General features: G+C 40.3%; 7 protein-coding genes across 7 annotated transcripts; 4 read left to right on the forward strand and 3 right to left on the reverse strand.

Moving 5' to 3' along the window:
• The first annotated feature begins 107 nt into the window (after positions 1 to 107).
• BCR41DRAFT_342347 (hypothetical protein) lies at positions 108 to 2,234 on the forward strand. Its single transcript, XM_022022283.1, has 4 exons — positions 108 to 206; positions 342 to 608; positions 725 to 1,401; positions 1,517 to 2,234. Exons 2-4 carry the CDS (start codon positions 352 to 354, stop codon positions 2,164 to 2,166), a joined length of 1,584 nt encoding a protein of 527 aa, XP_021876251.1. The 5' UTR covers positions 108 to 206; positions 342 to 351; the 3' UTR covers positions 2,167 to 2,234.
• Positions 2,235 to 4,024: 1,790 nt separating this feature from the next.
• BCR41DRAFT_208194 (hypothetical protein) lies at positions 4,025 to 4,315 on the forward strand. Its single transcript, XM_022019939.1, has one exon. It carries the CDS (start codon positions 4,098 to 4,100, stop codon positions 4,275 to 4,277), a length of 180 nt encoding a protein of 59 aa, XP_021876252.1. The 5' UTR covers positions 4,025 to 4,097; the 3' UTR covers positions 4,278 to 4,315.
• A 211-nt stretch (positions 4,316 to 4,526) lies between these two features.
• On the reverse strand, positions 4,527 to 8,548 carry BCR41DRAFT_313545 (kinesin heavy chain; the record flags this gene model as incomplete). Its single annotated transcript, XM_022021140.1, has 9 exons — positions 4,527 to 4,606; positions 4,695 to 4,744; positions 4,856 to 6,594; positions 6,690 to 6,919; positions 7,029 to 7,172; positions 7,270 to 7,426; positions 7,517 to 7,590; positions 7,675 to 7,774; positions 8,432 to 8,548. 9 exons carry the CDS (start codon positions 8,546 to 8,548, stop codon positions 4,527 to 4,529), a joined length of 2,691 nt encoding a protein of 896 aa, XP_021876253.1.
• Positions 8,416 to 9,304, reverse strand: BCR41DRAFT_208228 (hypothetical protein). Its single transcript, XM_022019940.1, has 2 exons — positions 8,967 to 9,304; positions 8,416 to 8,782 (listed from the first exon to the last, which is right to left on the reverse strand). Exons 1-2 carry the CDS (start codon positions 9,158 to 9,160, stop codon positions 8,563 to 8,565), a joined length of 414 nt encoding a protein of 137 aa, XP_021876254.1. The 5' UTR covers positions 9,161 to 9,304; the 3' UTR covers positions 8,416 to 8,562.
• Positions 9,305 to 9,668: 364 nt separating this feature from the next.
• On the forward strand, positions 9,669 to 10,284 carry BCR41DRAFT_414707 (hypothetical protein; the record flags this gene model as incomplete). Its single annotated transcript, XM_022029501.1, has 1 exon — positions 9,669 to 10,284. One exon carries the CDS (start codon positions 9,669 to 9,671, stop codon positions 10,206 to 10,208), a length of 540 nt encoding a protein of 179 aa, XP_021876255.1. The 3' UTR covers positions 10,209 to 10,284.
• A 428-nt stretch (positions 10,285 to 10,712) lies between these two features.
• On the reverse strand, positions 10,713 to 11,364 carry BCR41DRAFT_328638 (nuclear transcription factor Y subunit B-3). Its single transcript, XM_022021703.1, has 2 exons — positions 11,054 to 11,364; positions 10,713 to 10,931 (listed from the first exon to the last, which is right to left on the reverse strand). Exons 1-2 carry the CDS (start codon positions 11,238 to 11,240, stop codon positions 10,762 to 10,764), a joined length of 357 nt encoding a protein of 118 aa, XP_021876256.1. The 5' UTR covers positions 11,241 to 11,364; the 3' UTR covers positions 10,713 to 10,761.
• A 136-nt stretch (positions 11,365 to 11,500) lies between these two features.
• Positions 11,501 to 12,636, forward strand: BCR41DRAFT_363217 (BET3 family protein). Its single transcript, XM_022025855.1, has 4 exons — positions 11,501 to 11,878; positions 12,020 to 12,137; positions 12,243 to 12,335; positions 12,436 to 12,636. Exons 1-4 carry the CDS (start codon positions 11,619 to 11,621, stop codon positions 12,562 to 12,564), a joined length of 600 nt encoding a protein of 199 aa, XP_021876257.1. The 5' UTR covers positions 11,501 to 11,618; the 3' UTR covers positions 12,565 to 12,636.
• The last annotated feature ends 227 nt before the right edge of the window (positions 12,637 to 12,863 follow it).

Consider the following 12,863-nt stretch of genomic DNA (forward strand, 5'->3'; position numbering starts at 1 on the left):
AAAAAAAAAAGAATAAATACGAATATGGACATGTAGACTCAGAATGGATCTTGGGCCAAACTTAAAATAGACAAAGTTGCAAAGTATATCTATACAATTCGATCATTGTCTGATAAGATCCATCAAACACAAAAATGTGTAAACATTATAACAGTTTCTGCTTTTTTTTTTCTTTCTTCATCCGCAGATCCAACTTGAATCAACTGGTAAGCAACACATCGCTGTCTGCTTTACTATGCATACTCTCATCATTCCTCATGCAATTCTCACATTTACTTCCTCAATGCACAAGTACTCAAAAGCTTTTTTTTTTTTTTTTTTTTTTTTTTAACATCCAATAGAAAAAAACAAATGACAACGCTTTCTTTCGATCCTTCACACCCACCCAAGGCACCTCTTTCAGGGAGCAATTGTGGCTCATTTGGATATACTACCCTCCAGAGACGTTTGCCAGTCATTGTTTCTAAGATTGTAGATGATGTCTATAGGGCATATAATGCACTGTCAGATACCGACCCACTCAAGGCAGAAAAGGAGCAAGAAGCTAAAAAAATAATTGAGACCATTGGAGGATTGAGATACGAGTTACAGCGCGATAAGCCCTTTCGGTAATGATGAATAACTAACTACTTTTTTTTTTTTTTTTTTTTTTTTTTTTTTTTTTAAAAAAAAAGAATTTATTTCCGTCATGTTTCTCATTGATCGATCTTTTTTTTTTTTCTAGACCGTTCACTGATACACTTCCAGATGTTGAGGAATGGAATCAAACTTTAGCAAAATACTACCCAAATTCATCTTGGTACAAAGCTTCGTGGCTCTTTTCAGAATGCTATCTTTATCGTCGTGTCAAAGAGGCTTTTGCATTGACACAGCATTGGCGTCAATATGATCCGTTTTTTGAGCAGAAGCAGACTGTCTTCAAGTCATCTCAAAAGGCCGTGGTCGCGATCGCAGTCCAGTTGATGTCCCCTACGAATGAAAATGATCATCTGTCTGCGCTGGACGTTTTGGTCAGTAAAGGGCCGGAATCTAAGGGCACAAGAGAAGCTTTCCTTGAATTGACTCAAATCTGTCTTTGGGGCAATGCTACAGATTTGTCATTGCTTGATAACCCAGATCTAGAAAAGGTGGAGGAATTACAGCGCAGGTTGATGGGAAATAGGCACCAAGCAAAGAATAGTGGTAACAGTAGTAATACCAACAATGACAGTTCATTATCTACCTCAGAAGACTCTTCAACAGTCAATGCTGATCAGTCGCAGAGGGAGCATAGAGAAGACCAAGAACCCACTGAGCTAGAGAAGCATGCTGAAAAAATCTTGCAGAACGACACTGAATTATTGTGGCAGAAGGTTAAGGCCATGCGCAATGGGCGCGTCGATATTATTCTGGACAATGCAGGTGAGTTAAACAAAAAAAGTCTTTTTTTTTTTTTTCTATGAAAACATTGCATTTCACCGTTATGTTTCCCTTCAAAATGCATTCTATTAACTTGTATGTTTCTATTCGCCCATAGGCTTCGAACTGTTTGTTGATCTTGTGTTTGCGGATTATTTGGTCCGTGCAGGATTTGCATCCACTGTTGATTTCCACGCTAAAAATATCCCTTGGTTTGTCTCGGACGTAATCCCATTTGACTTTCAATGGACTATTGACCAACTTTACAAAGCAGGCGAGGATGAGGACAAAGACAATAATGCCACGGACACCTCAGCCACATCAACCTCGTTCTTTAATCCATCTGATGTGAATGAGCAAAAAGCACTCAAGGATCTGGGTAAAAGATGGCAAAACTATCTCCAGCAGGGTGTCTGGAAGGTGGGGACTCATGATTTCTGGACATCGTGCTTCGCGTTCTATCATCTTCCCAGTCTACCTTCCGCTCGAGATTTATTCCAGGATATGAAGAAATCAGATTTGTGGATCTTTAAGGGCGATCTAAACTATCGTAAACTGGTTTACGATTGTCAATGGCCCACAACAACACCCTTCACAGAAGCCATTGGGCCATTGAGTGGTAAAGATATCCCCAGCTTAGTCTCGTTTAGGACCTGTAAAGCGGATGTAGTTGTGGGACTTAAATCCGGTGTTAAAGAAGAGGTGGAGAAGAAGGCCAAGGACTGGATGATCAGTGGAGAGTACGCTGTTATTTCATTTAGTCCATAGATTTCGTTGATTATTTGATAAATAACGCCGAGAGTATTTTAATAGAGAGTCTAGAGAAAAGCAGTGAGAAAAATACTAATGATCTGTGTGGTGTGGCTACCCACTACCTTGCATGTCTGTGTTCATTCCTCCAAAGGACTAAAAGAAGGGGAATTGAAAAAAAGGGAGTGCAGAACTTTGTGTTACGCACAATTATTCCTAGACCTCACCTTTGCTCTCACAGCATATTCAACCCTGCATTTTGACACTGACGTTCTGACTATCGCTCGCTGATGGTAATATTCAAGCTTAATTATACACCCATGGATTATTTTGAAAAATGTATTTTATTTTATTTTTTCCCTTTTTAAATCAGAAAAGCAATATCTTCCATATTTTACTTGGAGTTCGGTTCATTTCCTCCACTCATCGACGTGCCATAATCAGTCTACAACATGCTTCTATAGTTGCAACCTTCAGAGCCTCAACTCCGGTATGGTTCAAAATACGAAAGGGTTGAGTGTGCAAGTACAAGGCCCAAGTGTTACTCACGCGTTTCTGAAGACTTGGATGATCGTGTATCTTCTCAAATATGTTATTGAAGTCTTACCTTCCATTTTGACAGAGAAAAGCGCAAAGTAAAGTAAATTGTCATCATACCCGCCATAGAAACGTCAAGACTACACATCCATTGCTTATGTTTTATTGCGCCTTGTAGGCGCGTCTGGCACGGAGTCTCATCTCATGATTATCAATACTGCGCTTTACTTCATCCTCTTCACACCTAAGCCCAAACTGACTTAGATACCATCACTAGAGGATTCGTACGTGCTCTTCAATTTGAAAAGGTAACAAAAAAAAAAAAAAAAAAAAAAAAAAATTAAAAGAGTTGTCATAATGGGCTATGTAAATCCGAGGCGTACCAAAGCAGAAAGAACATCGAGATGACCTCCTTTACTCTACCGTTGGTGGTTTTAGTTTTAGTCACGTGGAGGGTTCGCCACCAACTATTTAACGAGCAACAGCTCAGGAAAATCTGGCTCCTTGTTCCTTCTTTTACACAAGAGCCATTTGAGTACTGACTGTTCTCGTTCAGTCTTTGAGTAGTGTGTTCTTTTATTGTGTTAGAGAGTTATCTCATCTATCCGTAGCTGGAAGTGACCGGCTTCACAACCCACTAAAACGACCCAAAATCTCCTATCATACATGCCCCCAAATTTTCCAACACCGTCATTAGCTTATTACGATTGTATTCCAGTACCAGAAAATTGCGACTCGTCCAGGATATATTACAAAACTCTATAGCAAATTCACATCCCTTGTTCCTTGCTGTCTCTATGTTTGTGTCCCACGCTTATTATTATGAAAATTATTGGGATGCAAGTCAAAGCTACATTATTTCGCTGTTTTTTTTTTTTTATTTTTTTTATAAAAGCATGACTTGTGCTTGACTGGCAGCCATGTGACAAGCCTCTTGTCACTGATATTTTGGAGAGAAGAGGATATTTCGCACATCTCTTATATCGCCAGTTTGATAAACTAAGGCGACTTATAGGCATCACCAACCATCCTGATAGGAAGGCAGCAATACAAGAGCGTGGTGCACAAGGGATAGTAAGTCCCTTGCTTTTTACTTTCTTCGGGATTTTTCCCATGCAACTGTACATTGATACCGTACAGCTGATTGAATAGACCCCGGTCAGTGTGATGTTTTTTATTCAGTGCTCTGGGAGCCACTGAACCTGACATTATACGTCAAGATAGGAATGCAAACATAAATTCATCAAAACAAAAACGGCATGCAACTTTCTCTATTATTTTTTCTTTTTTAATCATAAAACACTTTCTAAATGATTAAAAGAAACAATAAAAATGATAATGCGAAAATAAAAAATTGGATAGAGGAATGAGGGATAAAGTACAAATAACAGCAAAGTGGAAAGAGTGAGTAAATGAAAAAAGATTGGAAGGAAAGAAAGGTGTTGAAAAATTTTTTTTTTTTCCAGCAACTGAAAACATTTATTTTGATCTCTCTTAATGCCCCCGACAGAAATACATACGGTGACGGCGCCAATAAAAAAAAAAAAATTAAGCTTTTGTGTTTATTTCGATGCTTTGTGATCAGGAACTGAAGAATGGTGTGGCTGGTTACATTGAAAAACAAATATGAAAGGAAAATTTGAAATAACTGAACAATGTGTTGAGAAACTATGCATTGTTTCTCCAGAGCCAGCTCCTGCGATCTGGAACTTGACTTTTGGGTGAACTTGGAGAGTGATCTTCCGTTGGTACACTATTTAAATCAATATCAACCAGGCATTGATGATAGTTAGCAACATACTTGAGATCGAGATAAAAAAAAAAAAATAGCGGTGTATTCATTACCCATTGTCGACAGCAGCAACTCCTCCACGAAGAGGCTTGGCGATTCTGCCGAAGTTTACGGCTGCAGATTTTTGAGCTAGGATAAAAAGTAATTTGACAATAGGTTAATGCTAGTTTTTCTTTTTAAATAAGTAAATAAGTGATCCCGCTGTGCTTATTCTTACATCGTGCTTGCTCGAGACGCTCGCGGAGCGCCCGGAGTTGAGTCTCGAACCTGAATGAAATTAAAAAAAAAAAAAAAAAAAAAAAAAAAAAAAAGGGTGAGTGAAATGTACAAGGATCAATCAACAGAGTCTTTGACTTTAAAATAGCGAACGATACATACTTGTGATTCTGAGAAGTCAAATTCTCTTGAGCATCTTGCAAGAGACCCTCTAGATTGGCAATACGCTCGTTGCGAGCAGCGAGCTTGCGTTCTGAGATGGCAACCTCCTTCTTGAGTGCAGAGTTCTGTTCTACAAGCTTCTTCTGTACCAGCGTTAGCTGCTCTAGATTACGCTCCAAGAAAGCCATTTTTTGTTGCTGAGCCTTGTTATTGCTATTACGAAGAACGTTGTTATACTGCTCTCGTGTCTCATCCAGCGAGATCTCAAGCTCAACCACCTTTTCGCATCGGTTCTGAAGATCACGCATGAGGGCTTTCTTCATCACGTCAAAGTCAGCCAGTTGCTGGGCCATAGTCTTACGGATACGCTCCATATCGCGTTCACGCTCCGTCATGTCCTTACCCTCCCATAGACCGCTGCTGGTATGATTGCTCTGGCGCTCAAGTTGTTCTTTGAGCTCCTCATTGCCACGTCGAAGATCTGTAACATTGGAACTCAGCCGCTGGATATCCTCATTGCGACGCGCGATTTCCTGTTTAAGTGCTTCAATCTCCTGTTGGGCTTGATCCCGCTTGGCAGAGTACTGGGCCTCAAGCTTGACTCGCAGCTCTGAAATTGTTTCCAAGACATCAATGGAAGAGTTGGCTTCTTCATCTGCAATAGTCTTGTCCAACAACTCTTCATACTCCAACTCTGCTGTCTGAAGACGCATCTCCAAAGCGTCTCTGTTCAAGGTCAGTGAAACGTTCTCATTGTTCAAATCAGCAATAGTCTGCTCATGCTGCTCAATAAGAGACCGTGCTTGAGCAATCTCTTTACGGAGTGCAGAAGCCTCCTCAGGGGTGAGACCTGCAGGTGACTCAAACTTAGAGAGGGTCTCACGCATTTGTGCTTCTTTGGCAGAGAGTTCTCCAGATGGATCCAGATTGGCCATCATTTGAGCCATCTTCTCCATCTTCTTCTTCTCTTTGTTGTCTTCATTCGAGTCCTTCTGGGCAAGACGTATCTCCATAAGAGTCTTCTTGAGCTCTTCCAACTCTTTAGACAATTCCTGATTAGCCTCGCGCAGACTATCTACAGTGATTGCACCCTCTTTACTCTCATACAAAACTTTTTCAAGCTGCAACTTGAGGTCGTTTAGCTCGTGCACCGCGTTTGGTGAGTCTTGTTCTTTAAGGAATGTGAGCTCCTCCCTCATCGAGTCCACCAACTGTTGCCTTGCAAGCAGCTCAGCCTCCTTCTCAGCGATTTGGTCTGTCAGCTCGTTCTCACGCTTCAAGAACTCTTCTCTCTCATCCAACTCTAGCGCCACTGCAGGTGTTGAGGGTCGGGATGTATCCAATTGCGTCATGTGGCCAGGCAAACTGGACAATGGCGTTGCCCCTCCGCCAACTTGAATCTTCTCCATACTGGCCCAATCGGTCTTGGGGACAGTACCACCCTGTCGCCAAATAGTGACCTCTCCTTCCAAAGCAGCAATATACTGTGTGAATGTCATAGCCTCGGTCTTGGCCTTTTTAAGTAAGAGCTTGAGTTCAGCTGCACTGAGTTCTTGATTAACCTTGGCCTTGTTTTTGATACTCTTGGCTCTAGTACCGAATCTGAGGGTACCAACTGTTTCAGCATCGTTATAGGATGATGGTGAGCAATTGATAATCAAGGTCGTCCTGGAATTTCCTCCCAGAGACTCTTGTAAGATTCTTGTAAGTTTACTGTCACGATACGGAATATGAGTAGACTAGCAAATACATGATAGGTCCAAATCCTTACTGACGTTAGACCGAGTTTTTTAAGTTTCAAAGTTTGTTTGGAAATATGCCGTTCCTGCGTTACCTTTCCGTCAGTCAAAGCGTTGATGACCATTCCCAAAGCTGAAAGTGATTTGTTAATCTTTTTTGCCTCCTCTAGTGTTTGACCGGAGGCTCCAGTCTTGCCGACCTTCTCAGAACCTGCCAAATCAACCAAGTATAGCTTTCCGCTCTTTACACTTCCATCGAGCAAGTTCTTTTGCGAGATAGTAACCACAAAAATGGAGTGTGAACGAGAACTCTCAGCGTTCATGTCTGGATGAGTAATAGTAAAATAATTGCCAAATGTCAGATGGCTTTACATGTAATTGCTCTATTATTATTACATATCTTTAGTACACTCATGATGCAATAAGCTGCTTACTTGTGTATGCAACCATTCTGCTGTTGCCTCCGCGACGCATGACCTCATGAATTTCCGCGATTGAGCTCACATAAACCTCGAACAGCCCCTTTACGTACACTCCTCGATTTTTTTCTTCGTGAATCGGCAGATTATCATTGACGGCTATGTTTGTGAAAACAAGGATATAGGTTAGATGAATGATATAAGAGAAACTTAAGACATGATTTGTTAAGAAGTGCATTCGAAATGAGTAACTTACGATTCAACAGATCACGAATCTTTTCCATATAAATTTCCATGTACGAGACCTTGACTGTATATTCCATGGTCGAAGGTGACGCAAGGATACTTGCAAAAATTTTGTCCACGATACGAGGAATGATACCTTTTGTCTCCTCGTCGTCAATGGAAGGTCCCTACAAAAGCCAGCAGGCAGATCATAGTGTTGATATGTTATTAGAGATGGTTCCAAAAACTCGATTCAAGAGTTTGAGTACAGTACGTACCATCATTGTGAAAGTCTTTCCGGATCCGGTCTGACCATAGGCAAATACAGTACCGTTATATCCATTAATGACATCTAATAAGCAGCCAGATCCGTATTAGAAAAACCTTCCTTTGCATCCATGGGCGAATTTATGGTGTGAATGTTCCTTTCGCTTACCATCGACAATTGGGCTAATAGAATATTCAAAAACATCATTTTGCTTTGCTGTCCATGGGAAAATACGATCGAAGGTGAATGTTCCTGGATATTCTTTGCTCTATTGGATAAATGAATGGATGAAAGTAAAGTAAGTCAATGCTTGATGTTAAATCCCAGATCATACAGGTGGACCAATGTGCATTAGCTGTCAGCGAGTATGCCCCTCATTATTCACCACCATCCCTTGATGTCTCTTGAGCCTGTTCCCTCTTTTCCCTCCTTATTTTCCTTCCCGATTTTGATCCCATGTATAGTTATTTTCAAATGTATTCTTTCTTCGGCGTTTATTTTTTAATGAGATAAAATTTTTGTTATAGTTCCCACCATGTTGAGTTTTGGCACATGCCAAAAAAAAAAATCCCATCATGCCAAGGTTTTCTCATATCTTGCGCAACCCATCTCCTATCGGTAACCCATGAATATGAGCACATCGCACGCAATTACCCTTCATATGTTTACTCAACACTTCTGCTCCTTCATAATCGGACAGAGATGTTGACGCCAGTACATGATACAATTGCAGTGAGTCAATACTCTCAGTGAAGATTCTCATCAGGTCATTTCCTTTTGAATTCTTTTTTTTTTTCTTAATTGTCAACACAAGCTAATCGCGATATGTTTGACCCAGTTGCGCTTTGAGATGAAGTTTGCTTTGTTTAAGACTAATTCTCATTAGCCAGGTCGAGCATTACTAAGCGGTAGCAACATTATTTACCTCTACTTTGACGGATTGACCATTGTCATCGAATGAGACAATAGGCTGACCACCCTCTCTGATTTCGAGAGCATTCTGTGGACGGAATCGACAAACGACCTTGATGTTGTTGGACATGACTGCAGAGGAATTCAGTAGAAAAAGAAAGATGAACTTGCGCCTGTGCTGTCTATGTCTCTGAGGTGGGTGATATTAGAGCAGTTCTTTGGGAGCGATTCTCGTATTATAAAATATGGCAGGTATAGGGGTGTGGAAGAGAAACTGCCAGGTTGCCTTTGGTGCTGGCTTGTTTTGCTCACTAAGTCGGTCAGACAGACGGCTGGCGGCCAAAAAAAGAAAAAAAAAGTACTCCTAAAGTACAATGAACAATGAACAACGCCAGTTGTTGTTTAAAAAAAAGGGTCGCGTTAGTTGGACATGGTGGGATGTGTGCCTGAAAGTAAGTCTGTATTCGAGAAGAGCCGATTGTCCCCAGTCAGATGAAAAAAAAAAAAAAAAAAAAAAAAAAAAGAGTGAGGGTGATCACTACTCTTACACAATGTGGACACAAGGGTTGTATGAGCTAAGTAGAGATGATGGAGAGAGGGAATGAAAAGAGAAAAGAGAGGTAACTGTGAGCGGACCTAATCTCAGGAACAGAAAGGGCACAAGACACAAAAGATACAGAGGGGTTATCTTTTCATCAATTAATTTCATTCTTTTGAAAGAAGGAATGTTGTAGACGACCATGTCCTCCTCAGACACATTGGCTTTTCCAAACTGGCATCCTCATTCCTTACCCGGATGTCCTGGATGTAACTACTTTTATTAGAATAATAAAAATAATAGAATAGAAATAGTAAAAGAAGAGGAATAGGAGGAATAAAGGTGAGAGAAGTGAGAAAGAGAAAAGTCAAAAGTATAAAAAAAAAATAGACTAGTTTAGCTGCAAGCCAAGGCGGGTCAGGGCAAGCGGAGTAAGGTTGTGCATGTGCAGACAGATTGGCACAGGGCGGGTTCTCTGAATTTTTGCAAACACCATGCGCGTGCTTGGTCTCTGACCCCTGTTTTCTACCCATACATGTGCATGTGGAAATAATAAATGTCGGGGAATACGACCACAATTGTTCAAATTGGTGGCGCATCATGAGAGGAATCAAATTGCAAGAAATAAGAAATAAGAAATAAACAAAACGTGATTATGGGATCAATGTGGCAATTGGAGCATCAAGGATAGAAATACCTTTGTACAATAACTATGTACGTCTCAATCTTTTATTGCGTTACTGCCGACACTGGACTCATTGGAGATAAAAAAAAAGTCAGAATAAAAATTAAAATGCCTCTTACAGCACTTTCGTACGTCAAACGTGGTTATAACAATCGCGTCTATTTTGCCGAATGTGCTGATGGGTCTGAGTATGTGATCCGAATTGGCGGTAGATTCTGGGACTATAGAAAGATCTCTGAACAAGAATGGTGTGCGGGATTTGAATGGCTATTTGCGCGTGCAATAGACCCATTTGATGAAACAGAGCAGCAGAAGCTTAGTGATATGACAGAGGGCCAGAAGGAGTTGCTAGAGTACTTCCTTTGGATCTTGAAGACTAAGCATGGTATATTGCAATATGGGATAGGCTATCAAGAGTTTAAGGTGGCGCTTTACTACTTACAGACCATCATTGCGTCATGGTGGCTTCGTGACCCTGCAAGGGAAGAATGGACTGAGAGGCAGCTGCTAAGCATGAAGACAGCCACTGATTCACTGGATAAAGCATTGAGATATTTTGGCTGCTGAATTGGTGGTATCTTTAGAAACTCTGTCCTCGAATGTTCTCCGAGCAGAAAATGATGGGTGGCAAATGATCAAGGCCTTTTTTCTTTCTTTATATTTTTTTTTCCACTTTTTATTGCTATTAGTAGAACTATTGTTACTTTGGCAAAGACAATGAATGTGAATGATAACGAGGAAATACTGAATAATTATGGTACAGATTGGTGCGAATAAGACTAAGAGTCTGAGAAATCATCAGGATGAATGAATGTATTTGTATGTGTACGTGTAGTGAATGAATGTTTAGGAAAAAGGGGTGGCTCCAAGTAGAATACGAGCTAAATTAATTGGCTTGGTCCCTATTGAAGGTTGGAATAATCGTTAGTCTGCTGATAGTAACCAGTACTGACATCCTGCTGCTGATACAATGCGGCATCATCAATATTTTTGATATCCTCTTCATTGTCTTTGTCCTTGGATGAAGCTGCCTGACGCTCAATCTTGGTCGCCTACAAATGCCACAGAAGAAAGCGAACGTATAGAGCATATTAATGACAGAAAAATAACGTAAAAAAAGTTAAGTCAATGCCCTTGTAAGGTTTCTATAGACACTGGGTACCTCTCTGTATTTGGCAAGATAAATCTTGAGAGCCTCAGCATAGTTTTCAAAACCAAGCGATTGCATCGCCCAAAGAATATCCTCGCCATTAATTGTCTTTCGTTTCTCAAGCTGGCACCTGTCACTCGCTATGAAGATCGTAATTCACAAGAGCGTTAAATAAGTAATTAAGGATTAGGCAAGTGAACACAATTGGCACTCTTGTCCAATAATTTTATTTGGACACGTAAACAAAAAAAAGTCTGCTAACCTTCGCTTGTAATAAATGAAATGAACTCGGAAACACATTCCTGTACAGTCTCCTTGGCTTCCTTTGCAATCTTGGCATTGTCAGGGAGTGCTTTTTTCATAATCCTTGCAACATTGGCAATGGGCAAGAAGCGATCTTGCTCCTTATAATCGTCCAACTCATCGCCGGACTGATGCTGTTCAGACATATTGAAAATTATATAAGATGCCTATTCGCAATAGTTGATTTTCTGGTAGGACAAAAGTATCAAGGTGCAAGTTGTATGGAATATAAATGAGATCAAGTAACAGAGGGGATTAAAAAAAAAGCCGGGAAAACGAATACTTCATTCTTTTACCTCATGCTTCTCTTTCTTTTTGAAACAAACTTTTTTTTTTTGTGTGACCACGTTCCACAACAGTTGAGCTCATATTGACCCATCTACCCTGGCACGCACGTGCTACCAAAGTATCTTCGTGCCGCAAAGTCATCATTTGCTGTAGGAGCACATTCAATGAGCCATCCAGGAGAAATACAATAATACAGGAAACAATCACGACTCCAAGAATATCCACCATAATTAGCAATGGCAGCAAACCAGGTACCGTCGAAACAAGTTAACGAATCCATAGTCGAATTCCTGACAACAGAAATGGTAGAAGCAATGATCAGGACGATCAAAGACGATGCTCTCAAAATTGGCTCTGAACGTGACCCTTCCTTTGGGAATACAACTGATGGTGCAGGAGGACCAAAAGATCATTCAGAAGGAGATGAAGCCATGGAAGCCGTATATTACAAGCTGGAAATGATTGGATTTCGTGTAGGCGAACGATTAATTGAAAAGTATGTGCATGCTATGCATTTACGGAGTTACTTATGATAAATTTCCAGCTGGCATAATTTATACCAGTGGTTGTTACTTCCGAAACTCATCATTGACTGCAATTCTCACTTGCTGGCGATCCTTTCGACATGGTGATATAGGATCAGCAAAGACAGAATGAGGTTCACTGATAATTTGGATGTTGTTAAGTTTATTTGCAAAGAAGTTTGGATGTTTCTTTTCAAGAAACAGATTGATAACCTCAAGACGAACCACAGGGTAAGAGCCATCTCTCCATTCGCCAGCTGTTGAGATAAATTACTAGGAACCTCATGATATCTACCTTATGTATTATCTCGTTTATATTTTCTTTATCTCATATAGGGAGTTTATGTACTTCAGGATAATAACTTTCGCTGGTTTGCTAGGATGGCTCATGATCAAGCTCCCGTAGAATCTGTTAAACGAGTGACTCCAGTAAGATTGACACCATAAGATAGTATTTGTGAAAATATAGGCTTGCTCATACATTTGAGATACTGATATTGAGAAATACTCCTTCGGAACTTTTTTTTAGTATCTGTGGTTCCCATGTGGTATCTTGCGTGGCATTCTCTCCAATTTGGGCATTCCTAGTGTAGTTGTTGCTGAAACATCATCACTACCTGCTTGTACCTTCCAGATCAAGATCGCAAAGACAACTTAGAACGAGCCATTTGCGTGACGAAACAAAATAAACAATTTCATTAAACACTCATGGTGGCCAAAGTTATTTCACGGTGCACTATGAACCTAAAAAAGAAAACCTGCAATGCCAAAGGTAGTCACTAGTGATCCAATACGCACTCTTTTTCCTTTTTTTTTTTTTTTCTCCTTCTTGTTCGTCATTTCATTTGCTCTGTTCATTCATTTCCTATACTTTGTTGCGATCGCTTCAACATTTTGCTGAAGCGTCTTTTGTATCCTTCATTCATAAAAAGTATATATCCTCTTATTACTATTACT

Source organism: Lobosporangium transversale (genome assembly GCF_002105155.1).
Source record: "Lobosporangium transversale strain NRRL 3116 chromosome Unknown BCR41scaffold_61, whole genome shotgun sequence".
Classification (NCBI taxonomy): Eukaryota; Fungi; Mortierellomycota; class Mortierellomycetes; order Mortierellales; family Mortierellaceae; genus Lobosporangium; species Lobosporangium transversale.

Coding starts and splice junctions, on each gene's coding strand:
- BCR41DRAFT_342347 (XM_022022283.1), top strand. CDS start 352: ATGACAACGCTTTCTTTCGATCCTTCACACCCACCCAAGGCACCTCTT. Junction 609..724: donor CAGCGCGATAAGCCCTTTCG/GTAATGATGAAT, acceptor TTTTTTTTCTAG/ACCGTTCACTGATACACTTC. Junction 1,402..1,516: donor TATTATTCTGGACAATGCAG/GTGAGTTAAACA, acceptor ATTCGCCCATAG/GCTTCGAACTGTTTGTTGAT.
- BCR41DRAFT_208194 (XM_022019939.1), top strand. CDS start 4,098: ATGAAAAAAGATTGGAAGGAAAGAAAGGTGTTGAAAAATTTTTTTTTT.
- BCR41DRAFT_208228 (XM_022019940.1), bottom strand. CDS start 9,160: ATGGTCGTCTACAACATTCCTTCTTTCAAAAGAATGAAATTAATTGAT. Junction 8,783..8,966: donor AACCCTTGTGTCCACATTGT/GTAAGAGTAGTG, acceptor ATTGTACTTTAG/GAGTACTTTTTTTTTCTTTT.
- BCR41DRAFT_328638 (XM_022021703.1), bottom strand. CDS start 11,240: ATGTCTGAACAGCATCAGTCCGGCGATGAGTTGGACGATTATAAGGAG. Junction 10,932..11,053: donor TTCATTTATTACAAGCGAAG/GTTAGCAGACTT, acceptor CGATCTTCATAG/CGAGTGACAGGTGCCAGCTT.
- BCR41DRAFT_363217 (XM_022025855.1), top strand. CDS start 11,619: ATGGCAGCAAACCAGGTACCGTCGAAACAAGTTAACGAATCCATAGTC. Junction 11,879..12,019: donor GGCGAACGATTAATTGAAAA/GTATGTGCATGC, acceptor ATGGTGATATAG/GATCAGCAAAGACAGAATGA. Junction 12,336..12,435: donor CTGTTAAACGAGTGACTCCA/GTAAGATTGACA, acceptor ACTTTTTTTTAG/TATCTGTGGTTCCCATGTGG.